Source organism: Alexandromys fortis, unplaced genomic scaffold (assembly GCF_014885135.2).
Source record: "Alexandromys fortis isolate MF-2015 unplaced genomic scaffold, M_Fortis_MF-2015_v1.1 scaffold_9, whole genome shotgun sequence".
NCBI lineage: Eukaryota > Metazoa > Chordata > Mammalia > Rodentia > Cricetidae > Alexandromys > Alexandromys fortis.
This window is the reverse complement of record NW_026067892.1, coordinates 12,274,941-12,291,664: the sequence shown is the minus strand read 5'-3', so window position 1 is coordinate 12,291,664 and position 16,724 is coordinate 12,274,941. Positions and strand designations below refer to the sequence as shown.

Sequence of the window (16,724 nt, the reverse complement as noted above, 5' to 3'; positions counted from 1 at the left end):
ATGATTACATCTTAATCTTATGGGCACGTATATCTGTGGGTGGTCAGTAAGATGACTTTCCATTTAGCTGAATAATTTTGATATACAGAATATATACTGGGACATGCTTCATGACCAGATGTACTTGTCCCACAAGGACTGTGGATAAGCCTGCTTTGTTCCTTTTCCTCAGATTCACTACACACAATTAGCTCACTTTTACCTCAGAGCAACTTCAAAATAGACTAGAGGCTTTTTGTAAATAGATCATGAGTTTCAAACCTTACAGCTATGCACAAGGTCAGAGTTACAGATGGCTAACCAAGGTTACAACACAAAGCACCCTAAGAGAAGCATGCCAATTCTTTGCTTGCCAAGTCTGCTGACCATAGACCTAAGTCTCAAAGTTTGTCACTGGGCACTGTGCCCCCCACCCCTGTCTGTCTGGTCACAGCCTTATTCCTGTAACCTTGGAGCCTTGTGTTGTTATGGGGAATGACTTGACTCCTTATTGCTTACCCTAGAAATATGCTTTTGACCAATGAGAGATAACTCTCATAATTTTTTTCTTTGCTTCAAGGCTCCTGTAAGAGAGTTTTGAGGCTAGAGGAGAAGAAGCTGGGAAGAATTAGAATTAGGACAGAAGAAATAAAACAGGTAGAAGAAGAAAGGGACTTGCTGGAAACAGCATACATGTGAGCGAGTTCATTCACCCTCAGACACGGGACAAAAAGAGTTACTTTTGCTTGCCGTAGCATCCAATCTAAACCCTGAATAGGACCTTGGGGCTGGACGCCAAAGGCCTCTCTACTGACCATATATGATATGTAACTCTCAACTCGCTCATTTGTCTTCACGCAAGCGCAACTCTTGAAAGCTAGTCTTTGCCCCCCAGTACTTTCATATCATATCAACAGTTAAAACTACAGTAACCTCAGAGTCACCTACCATCTTGTAGCCTGTTCATATCTACAGATTCCAATAGCATTCCCAACAACCAACATAATCACCTTGAGTGTGGGATCAAGTCTGCTCTTCACGGTTTTATTTTCTATAACGAGGCGTAACATCAAACTATCTTTACTAGAAGTTTTCCTTAGACTTGAAAAAGTGGTCCATCACCCATCTATTTCTCATGTTCTTTAATGTTTTTATTGTATGCAATGTAAATATGGTAATGTTTCCTTTTCAAGTTGTAACCATAGACAGCATGGATGTCATTTGTAGATGAGTGAAGGTCCCCAAAATCATTCCATCTCTCTGCCAGACTCTTGTGTGACTTCACTAATCATTTATGAGGATAAATTTTTACTGGAAGTTCTTATTTAGTACAGTCTCATCCATTGAGAATTTATTGAGGGCTGTTGCTGTAACCCAGGAGTTCAGTGCTTTCCTAGCATGGGTGAGGTCCTGAGTTCAAGTCTCATCACCACCAAAACAACAACAGAACCCCACTTATTTCGATATGTTTTTAGCACAAGTTTTCAGCAAATCCTCTTGTTAACCATGGGCTGATATAGAAATAAAAAGTTTTATAGATGACCTGATTTGGTCATTGGACTTAGCATGCATGTGTTAAATTATTGTATTAAACACCCTAACACATACATTGTTAAAAATCAAATGGGTATTACAAATAATGCTTCTATGAACATAGTTGAACAAATTCCTTGTAGATCATCCTTTGGGTATATGCCCAAGAGTGTTATTGCTGTGACCTGAGGTAGGTTGATTCCCAATTTTCTGAGGAACCACCATACTAATTTCCAAAGTGGTTGGTTGTACAAGTTTGCATTCCCACCAACAATGGAGGAGTGTTCCCCTTATTTCATATCTCCAGCATAAGCTATCATTGGTGGTTTTTTTTTTAGCTAAGCCATTCTGACTGTTTTAAGATGTTTTTGATTTGTACTTCCCTGATAGCTAAGGTATTAAACATTTTCTTAAGTGTCTTTTGGCCATTTGAGATTCTTCTGTTGAGAATCCTCTGTTTAGATCAGTACCCCATTTTTTAAAATTAGATTATTTGCAATTTTGATGTCTAATTTCTTGAGTTCTTTATATATTTTGGCAATCAGTCTTCTGTCTGATATGGGGTTGGTGAAGATCTTTTCCCATTCAGTAGGCTGCCTTTTCATCTTATTGACTGTGTCCTTTGATTTACAGAAGCTTCTCAGATTTAGGAAGTCCCATTTATTTATTGTTGTTTTCAGTGTTTGTGCTACTGGTTATTGTATTTAGGAAGTGGTCTCCTGTGCCCATGCATTGAAGGCTACTTCCCACTTTCTCCTCTATCAGGTTCAGTGTGGTTGGATTTATTTATATTGAGATCTTTAACCCATTTGGACTTGACTTTTGTGCATTGGGATAGATATGGAACTGGGGATTGGTATATAAAATGAAAAAAGATAGTTTGTTTTCTTTTTTAAAAAAAGTTAAAAAAAATAAAAACTCAAATGGGAACAACTATGGCATTTTCATCCTCTCTGCAAGCTCAGAAAAGGAGCATGGTTTCCTTTACCAACAACTCCAAGGAGTCTCCAGCTGCACCAGCTGGTGTGCGCAGTTCAGCATGACCAGATGAAGAACCCTTCCTCTCACCGGCGAGCGCCTCCCCACCCTCTGGAACTATGTCTCACCCTTCAATTCCTCCTGGCTTTTGGTCTCCAGGCCTTTAATTATCTGACTAGGAATCCAAGTCCAGCATACTGTCATTTCCTGGCCGATCTTGCCGCAAAGAGTGTTATTTGCAGGGTGCAAGACAGTATTTTCGCTCACAATATTAAGCCTGTCCACACTTAGGAGCAAAGTTATTCCCTGATCTAAAAAAAAAAAAAAAAAAAAAAAAAAAAAAAAAAAAAAAAAAAAAAAAAAAAAAAATTAAAGAGCTCAAAGAAAATGTTTATCTACTCAAGGAAATGGTTTTTCTCCTTCTACCTAGCCCATATTTAGCTCATCACTGTTTTGAGTTGCTACATTTAAAATGCAAATTGCTCCCTGGATTAAATATTTTCGGACCAACGCCAAGACCTCCCACATAATAAGGATGCTGAGGCTTTAGCTTTTCATCCTGGGTTTGATTCACAATATGCTAAAAAAGTGGAAAAGGCCCGAGCAGTGGACACATTTACGTAATCCCCACACAGACACCAGAAGCTCCTTCCGTGTGGAGTCTAAGTGGCTGTGGTATCTCAGTACTCTAAGGGGTGTTAATGAGGCCTCTGTTGTTTAACCCCTGGAATCAATTCGTATTGGTTTCGTTAACATTCCAAGTTGTGATCACATAATACTATCCCATTTTGTTTTCTCTTTAAAAGACAGCTCTGTCTGCCGTTGCCATACCATCATGTGAGGAGCAGATCATAGAGATGAGATTCATGGGTTCTGTAGGACCCATGAAATGACATGGATGATCCTTTGGGGAAAGGGAGGGAGGGTCATTGGAATTTGGAAAGTGCATCTAAATTACAGGCTGAACAGAAAAAAAAGTTCAACCAAGTCATTCTACTAAGTTACACAATAGTCTTGTCTTCTTAAAGCGTGAGGCATGAGTAAAAGCCTTTCCTGTTGTGGTAACGGAATACTTGGTAAGAAGCAATGTGCTGGGAAAGGTGGGCAGCATGAGTCCCAGGAGGAGTGTGACCCGCCCTCCATCCCTAGAGACCACTTCCTGCAGCGAGACTCCATCTCTTAAAGGTCCCATGACCTTCCCAAACACCACCAATGGGGGACATGTTATATTCAGATCATAGCACCATGGAACCCACCTGTTCTTTTGGGTGATTTTTTTTTTGCTTCAATTTTCTGTTCATACAAAAGACAAGACACACTTGGGGTGACCTTTACTCACCCCAAGAAATAAAATAGGTTAAAACAGACAGAATCGTATACTTTTGTTCAATAACAGCAAGCTATCAGCTGATATTGAAGCATTAGTGTGTTGAATCTGCTGATTTTAAGCTTTAAGACTATTTGATAAATATTATGAGGCAGATACATAAGTACCTGGTACTCTGTTCACATTGTAAATGATGGCTTCATGAGATGCCCCAAATCTTCCTTCGGGGATGGCCTAGTTGCTCAGTAAGCCACATTCCCTAGTGACCAAGAAAGCATAGATTCTGTATCAAATATTTCTAAGGCCTCAGAACTCCCAGGAGCACTGTACATGTTCATGTGAGGAAAATCAGAGACTGGAAACAGAGAAGCATGGCAGAAATTAAGCAATGGACGACTGACCATGGGAAAGGTTAAGGTCCCAAGGCTTCGCTGTTTTGTTGTGTGGGCTTCACCTTCTTCCCAACAGACAGGAAAGAGTCTGGATCTTACATTAATTTGGGACACCAAATCCATGCGAGCCGCCATCTCATCCCAACTTCCACTGTGTTCTTATTTGAGGAAAAAAGGAGTTCCTGAAACAAACGCAGTCGTACTTTCTAAAAGAGGTGCATTCTCCTTACTTTGCATGTTTCAATAAGGAACTTGTCTGCCTGTGGTTGTTGCTATCAGTTGTCAGGAAGGAGGCAAGCCTCTGGGCATGTCTATGAAGGAGTAATCCAGACCAGGCTGAGAGAGGTGGGAAGAGCCACCTTCACTGCGGGAGGCACCATTCTGTAGGCTGTGGTCCTGGACTGACGACAGAGGAGAGAGTGAGCGGAGCACTAACACTCATCTCGCTCTGCCTTCAGATGGAAGAAGCAATGTGACCAGCGGCCTTAAGTTTATGGCTTCCCCTGGGTTCTAGTTTCATAAAAACATCATCAGCAACAACAAAATATTAACTTGAAGTTCCAGCTTACCGTCTACCCTCGGGGGAAGTCAAGGCAGGAAACTGGAGGCAGCCCTGCTTGCTATTCACACAGAATCACTTCTATTGGAAGAGCTCACTGCAAAGATGCCGTAGCAGAAACCATGGAAGATGCTGTTGGCGGATTGGCAGCTGGCTTTCTCATGCCGTTAAGTACCACCTGCTGAAGGCTTACGCCACCCGCAGGGGGTCCTACAACTTCAATTAACAGTCAAGATAGTCCCCCCCAAAACCAATCCAACCCATAGGCCAGTGTGACCCAGGCAGTTCTCCAAGGGAGATTTTCTAAAGTTGTGTTACATGGACTGTGCCTTCCAAATAAAAATAAACCCTTTGTCCCTTAAGTTGTCTTTATGGGGCATCTTATCACAATGGTGGGAGAGGAACTAAGACACCAGCGCTGTTCACAGGTCAGGGTGGCTGAGCTGTGACGAATCTATGGAAGACGTGTCCCTTCCACCGCTGTGTGCTAGCCCTGCTCTCTGTCCCCAGAGAGAAAACAAGTCTGAAGGAAGCAGGGTTTTCCAATAACTCTGCTAATATGTCTGCCAAATATACGTCTCAAAAAATAATTTCCATGCCTGTGGTTACTTTTCAGGCTATTAATACAACCCTGTTCATTACATATTTGAATGACCCAAGATTGAGTGTAAGATTTAAGATAGCTAAGCTGGGCAGTGGTGGTGCACGCCTTCAATCCCAGCACTCCGGAGGCAGATGGATCTCTGTGAGTTCGAGGCCAGCCTGGGCTACAAGAGCTAGTTCCAGGACAGGCTCCAAAGCTACAGAGAAACAAAAACAAAAACAAAAAAAGAAAGAAAGAAAGAGAGAGAGAGAGAAAGAAAGAAAGAAAGAAAGAAAGAAAGAAAGAAAGAAAGAAAGAAGAAAAAAATCCTACTAGCATACTAGCATAAAGATCACTGTGCCGAAGACCACTGCAGCATCTTACAGACTCTATATTATGGGGACAATAGCAGTTTTAAGTCAAAATGCTTTGAAATTCTTCAAGCATAAATCAAGACAAAATGCTACTGTGTTAACCCCATAGGATTAAGACACACACAACTCTTTTTCTCTGGTGTTTCCTTTCCCTTGCAACGTAAGCAAACCAGACTTTTTTTCTTTTCTTAATGTATTGCTATTGGTTGGTTTTGAGGCTGGTCTCACTCTGTAGTCCTGACCTTGACCTTTGGGTGATCCTTCACGCCTCAGAATTTTTAAGATCAATTTGCATCCTGTTCGTCAACTTTATGTTGGAGAACCTTGGGAATAACTCATCCTGCCCCAATACCACCCATCCCCACCACCACTCCCTTGGTAAAAATAAAAACAATGTCTATATTTTTATTTCTAATCTTGCTTCAGTTGAAAGCTCAGAGGTCAGCACGTGGGGTGAGGTAAGGCCTCCCTCTTGGGGCTGAACTTCTGGGTCTTCCCTCCTAGGTAAACTAGATCACGGCTGACAGAGGACAGTGGAGTTTATCGGAATATGGCATGGGCAGTCTCTTTGAAACACCGCCTTTGCAAAAACAAAGACCTGTGTGTGTTTGTGTGCAGTGCAGTGTGTGTGTGTGTGTGTGTGTGTGTGTGTGTGTGTGTGTGTGTGTGAGAGAGAGAGAGAGAGAGAGAGAGAGAGAGAGAGAGAGAGAGAGAGAGAGAGAGAGAGAGAGCGCTGTTCCCCACCCTGCCTTCTGTGTTTAAAGATAACGGTGACATGTTGTTTTGCATTCGGTTTAAGAGGAGGCACAGATCTGCACCGATGCCCAGCAGGTTTGAAATGGACAACAGCAGGGCCAGCCTGGCAGAGGTCCCAGTGAGAAGATAGTAGCCATGCCTAACATGTGTTCCGGGACACTGGCCTCATTTTAGGGGGGAACTGAGGTGACTTCTAGGCAGAATTGCAGCAGACGGGCAGCACTGGATTTGAACTGACTTGATGATGGTGATTACGTGTATAGACACCCTTCAGTAGCATCGCTCGCACTCAGTAAGTGACTCCCCGCTTCCTCCCTTCCTCTTGGGTCTGATGGATGGGTAGAAAATGCTGGCTTGTTTCCAGTTACTGGAGAGCAGTCAAACAGAAAGAGTGAAAGCGTCTCTGGTGGTTCAGGTTTCCATCAAGTCCTTGCCATGTAAAGACGCTTAGGAAGTCCTCTTGTATTTGATGACCTCCACTCCGCTTCCAAACACGAGCCTTACAAAGAATTAACCTGTATGCGAGCAGGTCAACTGAGTTGGCTCCCTGAGTTGGGCAGCAAACTAGAAAAGCCAACGAAGCGCTGGGGAACCAGGGCTTTGTTGATAGGCAGCAGGAACGTTCATGATAGCATGCACATCACACTTGTGAGACTGTGCCACTGTTGGCATTCTTTTGAACTTGGTGGAAAGTTGGACCACTGTGGGGGATATCTGGAAAATATCACACAATGTTTTACTCTCAGCCCTCTGGAGACTCTCAATGGTCACTGTGTCTGGTTGGGTTCAAGGGTATGATTCACCTCCAGTCCAGCAGGGGAAAATTGTTTAATTTTAGCATTGCTTTTGTTCTTTTGAGTCTTGGACCTCACCAGTTAGCGCAGCTAGTCTTGACTTTCTAAGCATCATGCTTCAGTCTTCCAAGTGCTGGGGTCATAAAATTATAGGCTATATCTTATATGAGTATTACAGCATATATGTAAGATTCTATGTTGTCAAAAGAGGGGGAAAATTCATCCTATGTTTGATGTGCTTGGCAAGGGACACTATCCTCACCTGACCCCCAAACCTTGATCACCGAAGAACAGAGTCTCAATGCACTCAGCTTATGTTGGGTGGAGGACGTCACAGTCTAAAGAACGTTTGTTACTTAGTCCTTGATCTTGAAAAGTTCTACAAGGTGGCTCCAGTTTTGTTTCAAAGCTGGAAATGACATCTGAAGTTTTGATAAGTAGGCAGCTGCCCTGCTCTGTAAAGGCCTTTCTTGAACAAGAATAATTTATGCACCTGTTCATTTATTCATCAATGAAGTTTGACACTCTAAGAAAGGCCCATGTCTTCAGTGTCTGAATATACATTTTGTCTTTGGAAAGTGGGGCATAAAAGAGTAGGGAAAGTCATGGCACATAAAAATTGAAATGCTTTTGAAAGCCAGATTTTTAATTTTGGTGTAAATAAGTAATCTCCCCACCGTGTGTCTGTGTGTGTGTGTATGTGTTGAGGTAGAGCCTCAGTACTGAGATTAGAAGTGTGTGCTACACCTGGCTAAGACCTTACCATTCTTTTACCCTAACTAAAATGTCTCTAGAATGCCTCTCACATGCTCACATGCCTTGCTTTCCCATTTAGATGCTTTCCCCCAGATTCCAGCTCACATTCATCTGCACACCTAAGCATGTTCTTATTTAATTCATGGTGGGCACAGAGTTTGACACATTCGTCTGAGGTCTGTGTGTGTTTGTCTTTGTTGCTCAATGATATGTCAAGGTTACTGTCATAGATACCGTCTTAACCATTCATTACTGTTATGCCCAGATCAAGGAGTCCCCCCCCAAACCATCTAGGAAACCAAGTCCTATGTGTAAAAGCAAAGAGCCTTTATTCTTACACAAGTTTGAAAACTCGGACTCTCCTTGTGTCCAACATATTGAAGTGATCAGAGAGCCCTGAGCTCAGTTGGGGTTGGATTTTTATAGTAACAAAGGTAGGGGTGAGGGATTTCTAAGGTTCAGGACCCCTGATTAACTGACATTTGGTGAAAAGCGATGGGTGTGTGTTAACAGGTGATCCTATCTACAAGGGTTAGAATGTTAGGAATTTCCTTTGGATGGTGGGTGGTGCCAGCTTATAGCTTTTCCTGGACGCCGGTACTGCCTGCTATGGCAGCTGTGTGGCCTGGGCCCCACAATTACCTCTGTGGTGAAAGCACACCCTGAATTCTCCTTCAGTCTTTTGGGGCGCACAGTTTGGCGGTGCTCACTTCAGTTACCTGCCTGTACAGTAGCACAGCAGAACACACGCCTTCTAACTGTAGCATAGCCCCTGCTAATTAGCCTCTCTGTGTGCACTCACCCCCCGACACTCGCCACCTTCTCCTAACCGGCATTTTGCTCCCAACAAGATTGGCTTTGAACAAATCTACATGTGAGCGAGGTCATAAGGCATGTGCCTTTCCTGCCTGTCGTGTTTCACTTGACATCTCCCAGATCCATCCATGTCCCTACGTTGCACTTTTTTTTTTTTAATGACTGACTAGGATTCCAGGGTGTATGCGCACCATGTTTTTTAAATCTGTTTCCCCATAAAGACACACTCCATGATTTTATTTCTTGGCTACCGTGACTATTGACAAACCAGTCTTTGAGTGATAACCCGATCCAGGATCCCTCAATTAAGTCGCCTTCCCCAGAACATCTTATCAGAGAAAATTGGATTTTCCTTCTCTGGGGTGGGAACTCTGGGTTGGGTGGGGAGAGGGCACTCTCGGGGCATGGAAGTTGGCAGCATGACCTCTGTTGATGCTGTCAACTGATTGGGATAATGCACAGGCTAGAGGCTGACTTGGAGCCCTCATCCTAGCTTTGAAATCCTAGCTTTTGATCCGGGGTCAGGAAAGCCCTTCCCTGCCGCCCCCTTCACTTTTCATCTCTCTCTAGGAATCTCTTCTAGTGTGGGAGGTCCTTCTGTCTGTGTGTTGCTTTTATTAGTTAATGAATAAAAAAAAAAACTGCTTTGGGCCTATGGCAGGGAAGAACAGAACTAGGAGGGAAAAGCTAGGCTGTATTCTGGGAGGAAAAAGGGCGGAGTCAGAGAGACGCCACGGGAGCCGCTGCCAGAATCAGACACGCCAAAACTTTGCAGGTAAGCCCCTGTCACATGGCGATATACAGATTAATAGAAATTGGTTAAATCAATATACGAGTTAGTCAAAAAGAAGCTAATGGGTCAAGCAGTGATTTAATTAATAGTTTCTGTGTGATTATTTTGGGTCTAAGCTAGCCAGGTGGCTGGGAACCAACAAGCAGCAGCTTTTCCTCTACTCTTCTTTTCCAGAGAGATTGTTCCTTCTACTTCTGGACCCTCCATAATCTTCCTTTCTTTGCTTTCTTCACCAACCAAGTAATCCCTCCGAAGTCCTGCTGCTTCTTCCAGTTGCCCCACCTGCACATCCAGGTTGTGGGAACTATTCCTGGTGAAGATCTTGATTCATCACTGTGGGTTTGTCCCATGGAAGCAGAACTCGCCTTGTTGGTGTGAACGCACCCTCAAGCTAGAGGATAAGGGCCTGCCTTCCACAAGATTACAATCCCTCCTTCTGGCAGCTCGTACATAAGCAGAACAGAGAAAATATGGCAGGGGGTCCAGTGAGAACAGGAGTCTAACCTATCTGAAATAACAAACGTGAGCTATTTGAGTGGGACTTCGGCTTTTGTTTTTGAGTCTGTTGCTGTGGGAAAGGGATGTGCAGGGGGCTGACGAGCACCGTTAGCAGGGGGATGGCTCTGGGTGAGGCCACAGTGTTAGGGGGACTGCGAGGGTCAGTCCAGGAATGATAAGTTGTCTAGCTTGCCTTCAATAAGAGTGTCCCTATCTTACTTCAGATTGGAAGTATGTGTTTGGGGCAGGTTTTTAAGGACCATTCCATCAAATGGGTAGGAGACACTGAGTTAGAAGTGAATGGCTAGGAGGTGCTGAGTTAGAAGCAGAGACCCTTTCTAAAGGAGATTTCAATTGAAAGGAAATCCTCCAACATTGACGTGGAAGCAGACAAAGGCACAGGACCTTGGAATGAACTGAAGACAGGCACTTAGAGTGGCTTGACTGAGCCTTGGTTGCCCCGAGCTCCCAAACCCAGAGCCACAGAGATCCCAGGATGGAGAGCACTGATGTGGAGAGTATGGGATTGTGATCCAGGCAGGGCTGTGTATCCTTGGACAAGATACTCTCGCTCGTGGAACTTCTGCCTCTGCAAAGAAGATTCCTTTCTTGGTTAAATGTATAGGAAATGACCACAGGTCAGCAACGAGGCTCAATGACAACCTGAGTTCAATTCCCAGAACCTACGGTAAAAGTGGGAGGAGAGAACCAACTCTTGACTTGACTCACCCTCCCAGCAGCCCTCCTGTCTCTGCCTCCCAAGTGCTGGGATTATGGGCGTGAACCACTCCACACAGCTGATATAACCACTTAGTTCCTAATTTTGAAGCCCATCCTTAGGGCAGTAATCTACAGCCCACACTACATTCTTGGAAGGCTCTGTGGCTTTCATCCCCATCACTGACACGCTGTGCGTCATGAGAAGTCACCTCTCCTTACCTGGCCCTTGAGCTGTTTTCTTGACAAAAGACACATGATTTCTATATTCTTTTCCTGTCTAAAAAGATGGCCAAGGAAACAAGCCATCAAACTATGTCAGAAGAGATTTTCAGGTTCACAGAGTTCCTTAGATCTTGGCAGTTGAGGGAAAGCCAGTGCTGCTTGCCTGTTTGTATTCATCTCTGAGCCCCGTCTCTATAAGCAGTGGCCTCCTCTGTGTGGCTAACTGTGCAGGAGACTTCAGCTTCTCTTTGTGCCTGACTTCCCTCCATGAACATAGTCAGCTGCCATCTTTAGATGCCTATTTAAACAAAACGTGTGAAGGGGCATTGTTCAGATAGAATGTCCAAGAACTTAAAGTGGGAGAGAGGGGAGGGAGGAAGGGGAAGGAAGGAAGGAAGGAAGGAAGGAAGGAAGGAAGGAAGGAAGGAAGGAAGGAAGGAGACAAAAAGAGGGAGAAAGAAAGAAAGAAAGAAAGAAAGAAAGAAAGAAAGAAAGAAAGAAAATATTCTATAGCCTGTGTTAAGGATAAGCCTAATTATTTGAGAAGGTAAGAATTTAAATGGGATAATAAGCCTACTATAGAGTGCTAAAGAGTTTTTTAATGTTAAGAAAACAATAATATGTAGGTACGACAGAGGATCCCAGACTTAACAAATGCAATGACATTTTTCAAGTCTATGAGGATACAAAAGGCTACCTACAACCAGCAGAGATGAAGGTTACAGTTTTTAATTGGGCTCTTTTTCTGGGCTAGCTGCTTGCATCCTAGCACTTTTATAACACAATGGCAATGAACCACAGCTCCCACTCAACCGCTTGATCACCAGGGTAAACCACTGGTATTCTCCAGGACACTGCGTTGCTAGGATACTGTGTTGCTAGGAGACCATGCTGCTAAACCCAGGATGTATGGTGGATTACATACATCATTTCCGACATACAATATTGTCGGCTCATGATGGGTTTATCAGGCTGTGGCATCAAGTTAAGGGCCAGTTATTTGACTCCACTGCCTTATACAAGGTATATCAGGAGGGGAGCAAAGGGTACTGAGATGGAGGTAGATAGATCGATCCTCCTTTGTGCTGATGAGCAGTGGTGTGGCAGCTCACACTCAGTCACACTTACGTGAGGCAGGAGGATGGACTGAGTTGCTTTCAGATGGCTTTAAGGGGAAAAAATGAGAAACTCCTTGAACTTAAATAAATCTGTGTTCTGAGTTATAGTTTTTCTATGGGACTCTCTTTCTTTGTTCCAAGTTATAATTTTTCTACGGGGCTGTCTTTGATCCTGTTTTCTGGCTTTCTCTCTTGTTACCCATCCTCCCCACCATTTTCTGTTCAAATCTGCAGGAGCAGGTTGCTCTCCTGTGACAGGGGCAATGGTGTTGTGTGTGACCAAGAGCTGGGAACAGGGAAGATAACTGCCATCCCTTCCTGATCCTGGCGTTCTGAGCCGGCAAATAAGCTGCCTCAAGGGACCACTTAGTGCCAGGGTCTCTAGGTAACTTGAGGTGGGATCACACACTGTTTGCGTGTGGGAGTCAGAGGACAGCTCCAGGCAGGGAGTTGGTATTGAACCCATGTTGTCTGGTTTGGTGGCAAAGTGCCCTTACCCATCGAGCTATCTCCCCAGCCCTAATAGAGTATGTCATCAAAACATCATGAGTTTTTAAATACAAAACAATACCCTCGCCTCCTGAGATACATAAAATGGAGTACAAATTACATATACATATGCAGATGTACAACCCATATGCGTAAGGAGATTTAGGGCATACATGGATGTACACTCCTTTCATGGTGTCTAAAAGGCATTAATTCCAAGATACCTTAGCCCCACCTATTCCAAGATCTGTGGGTACTCAAGTCCCTTCTTATAAAATGGTACAGTAATTTCATAGAACCCTTGCATAACAGGCACATGCTCTATACAGACTTCTTCCAACTAATATTACATAAATGCTAGGTAAGTTTTATATTAGAAAATCATGATATGCAAAAAAAACACAAACACTGTACCTATTTAGCACACACAGTTTGAAAGAGTATGGAACCCCACGATAAAAGCTGACCACAAGCAGTAATTGAAGGACAGAAAATAGTTGATATTTTAACTAGTCTGACGAGACTAGTATCATGCCTTAGATAGGTGTATAAAAAATGAAAATAAAAAATCTAGGTTCAGGGCTGGAGAGATGGCTCAGTGGTTAAGAGCATTGCCTGCTCTTCCAGAGGTCCTGAGTTCAATTCCCAGCAACCACATGGTGGCTCACAACCATCTGTAATGAGGTCAGGTGCCCTCTTCTGGCCTGCAGACATACACACAGACAGAATATTGTATGCATAATAAATAAATAAATATTAAAAATAATACTTCATGGCGGAAAGTTTAAAAAAAATCTAGGTTCAAACTAGTTGTGTGTGTTTTGCTTTAGAGACTTATATAGTACTTTTTTTTTTTTTTTTGAAGAAAATGGGTCACGTACATAATTGCCAGATCTTTTTTAAATCTGGAATCGGTTCAGAGGCTCCTTTCCTTGAATCATCACAGCTCCTTTAGCCTCCTGAGCTGCAGTTTTTAGGTCCCCGAGTGGGAATCCATGTGCACAGCTCCCAGTTCCTGCCTCTGGCGGCTGAGATGCGCAGACAGACTGGCGTTCTTCTCTTCCCAGGACAGCAGCACAGCCTTTCCACGCAGAGGCACCCGCACACCGTCAGGCAAGCCCTAGGGTCAGATGCTGCTGCACAGTGAGCCCTCCTTGCACAGCTGGCTCGGTCTGGACGTAGAAAACCCCCCTTCCCTCAGTAGAAGGCCTCCCTACACACTGCAGCTTTTCCTTGCACTCCTGGGAAATGACTGATTGGAACGCTAACATACACATCGTCTCTCTACCGCCACCTTCTCGTTATCTACCCTGAGTTAAATGGCTTACATACTTAATGCAAAAATCTGATTTTATTTTAGCAATAGAATAACTAGTATCAAGTAGACGCCGTGAAAGTAATTGTCTTTAGTGTTATTTAAAAATAAAGGCAAGCACAGAATAATTAAATAAGCCCACCCTTGTATACCTGGAGAGGCCCCACATCTCTTTAAGTATTCTTGATTCCTAACTGAGCCTACGTTTATACGGAATAAACAGGAAAGATCCGTATGTCTTGGGGTGGGCATGGTCAATCATGTGTGTGAGAGTTAAAAGAAGAAAATTAGTTTATAACTTCCAGCTGTCATTGAAGACTCCAGCCCCCTGATAGTACTAAGCGTTCTCCGGGTGCCCTGGCTCTGACACACGGTGTTTGATCTCTGGCATCCGTCTTGGGGTCAGAGCAGATTCTCAAGCAAAATTGTGTGGCTGCAGCTATGACTGCCATGGAGGCCTCTTCTATTGTTCTAAAAGTAAATTTGATTATTATTTATTTTTGTCTAATGTGCTTATGTATCAACTTGGTCACAAAACCTTCACAGGCACCTGCCATATGTCAAGGTTGCTCCTAGATAAAGGGAAATAGAAAAAATGACTGTCACACACAGGGTCTCTTCCTTGCACTATGTCAGGGCATATGACAACCCAAGCAGGCCCGAGACTGGTGCCTCCTTAAACTTACAGCCTTGAAGGAAAGCGTTTTATTTGTTTTCTGAGGAGGGTTAGCCCTCCAGACAGATGGCAATTCTGAGGACGTGTCTAGTTGTCACAAAGGGGCGTTGAGTGGCACAGAGCACGAAAGGTGCTGTGCGTTGGACAATGTGCAGGGTAGGCCCCACAGAAGGGCCACCCACGTCAAAATGCTAATAGTAGTGAGGCGTAAAGGGTATCCCCCAGAGTGAGGCTTACTCGGGTGCAGGGGAGGGTGACAGGGACCTGGGGGCAGTCCCTTCTCCTGGGAGGTCCCTAGCAAGTCAGTGCTCCCTTATTTACACCACAGAAACAAAGACCCTTTGGAAGACCAGAACTTCCTTCATGTTGGCTACAGTGTCAGGCCCAATGGGTGCCCCTCAAAGACTGCCAGCTTGGTGACTTCCGAGACACAGGCTTCCTAATCTACCCTTGCTTGTTCTGAAGGCTTATGAGTCTGTGTGGGAGAAGGCTAGGTGTTTTAAAACCTATATTTTTGTGTGATAAGTGCCCAACATTAGGTGGAATGGTTGTGTTAGGAGCTTCAGGTGTCTTCACTGAGCTTCGAAGAGTGAGAGGCATCCAAAGGGACTTTGGAAAAGGTGGTCACTCCATGGTTAGAAGGCATACTTCTCTTAGAAGCCTTTCCCTGCATGATTGTGTTTCTAATTGGTAGAGAGATGTTTCTGGATCCCGTTTCAGGAAATCCTGCTCTGAGTTGAGATGCGCCTAACAGACTCCTTCCCAGATTCTGCAGGCCTGTCTCTGCTGTGGTTTCTGTCCACCATCAGATTGTCCTCTTTCACTGCCTTTGTTGGTGGTAGGGTTGAATAGCCTTCAGAGAGTGAACTGGCTGTCTCATGTTGTGTTGTTTAGACGTCATACGCTGTTCTTCAGGCGGTGGCCTCAACTAGCTTAAAACCATGGAGAAAATTCACTGCCTGTAAATTCAACGTGTCTTTGTTGCATGCTTTTCATGTAGAAAAACATGCTCTTACTGCAGGATAGGCTCATATAAGCGTGGTGGGACATTAGCAACCCACGAAGCTGTGCAGAAAAAGAAAATGTTCCCTTTGCTTTGGGAAGCCATCGGGTGAAAAGTCAGCCGTGATAAACACAGGAAGATGGCATCAGTTGTGAACTTCTGGTAGGGAGCAGCTGGGTGTTCCTAATATGGTGCCTGAGACACTGTAGGATTTGCCTTGGAGACTGTGTATTGATTTAAGGTGGTCACAGTTCATGAGAAATTATCTCTCAGTTGATAATATGGTATGATCTCTCAAAAGGAATAAAGCTGTGTGCTTGGAACTTTTTTATTAACCTATGTGTGAATGTTTGCCTGCATGTCAGTATGTGTTCAGTGTGTGTGCCTGGTGCCCACAGAGGCCAAAGAAGGCACTGGATTCCCTGAAACAAGAGATAAATAAGGTGTGAGCCACTGTGTGGGTGCTGGGAATCGAACCTTAATCCTCTGCAAGTGTAGCAAACTCTGGGCCAAGAGTTTGCCCTATTTCTCTCCACTTGTTAAAAAATATTTAGTGTTTCAGTGCCAGCAATAAGACAGTCCCGTGGCTTTCCCCCAGCTGTGCGGGCCCACAGATGCATCAGTTACCTTGGTCACCACAAGGCTTTTCCTTCTTTCTCCTCAGTCTGATGCCAACGCGAGTTACTTGAGAGCAGCTCGAGCGGGACACTTGGAAAAGGCCCTCGACTACATCAAAAATGGAGTGGACATCAACATCTGCAACCAGGTCAGCTATGGTTATTCTTATTGGTTGGCATTTTCGTTAAAACTCTCCGATTCCCTAAAGCGTCTGTGAAATGTTGGCAAGGGTCTTCTCCATCTGTCAGGAGCTCAGTTTCATCGATGGTAAGTTTTGCCCGCCCAGTGTTAGACTATCATCGGTCCTTGTCCAAGGCATGCCAGGAGAGGCAGGGCTAGAGTGACGAGTGGATCCTATTACTTAGTAAATAACGGCCACCTCCCTAGTCTTCACATTTGAATCCCGCTCCACATTCTCACCGATG

The 16,724-nt window shown here is 44.1% G+C and overlaps 1 protein-coding gene across 11 annotated transcripts in view; it reads left to right on the top strand.

The window, feature by feature from the left end:
• Positions 1–16,724, top strand: part of Ank3 (ankyrin 3) — a 526,650-nt gene that overhangs the window by 321,215 nt on the left and 188,711 nt on the right. For all 11 annotated transcript variants that reach the window (XM_050142496.1, XM_050142456.1, XM_050142430.1 and 8 more), the window contains one exon: positions 16,346–16,447. In XM_050142496.1, coding sequence (XP_049998453.1) covers positions 16,346–16,447 — 102 coding nt within the window. The remainder of the gene's footprint in view (positions 1–16,345; positions 16,448–16,724) is intronic.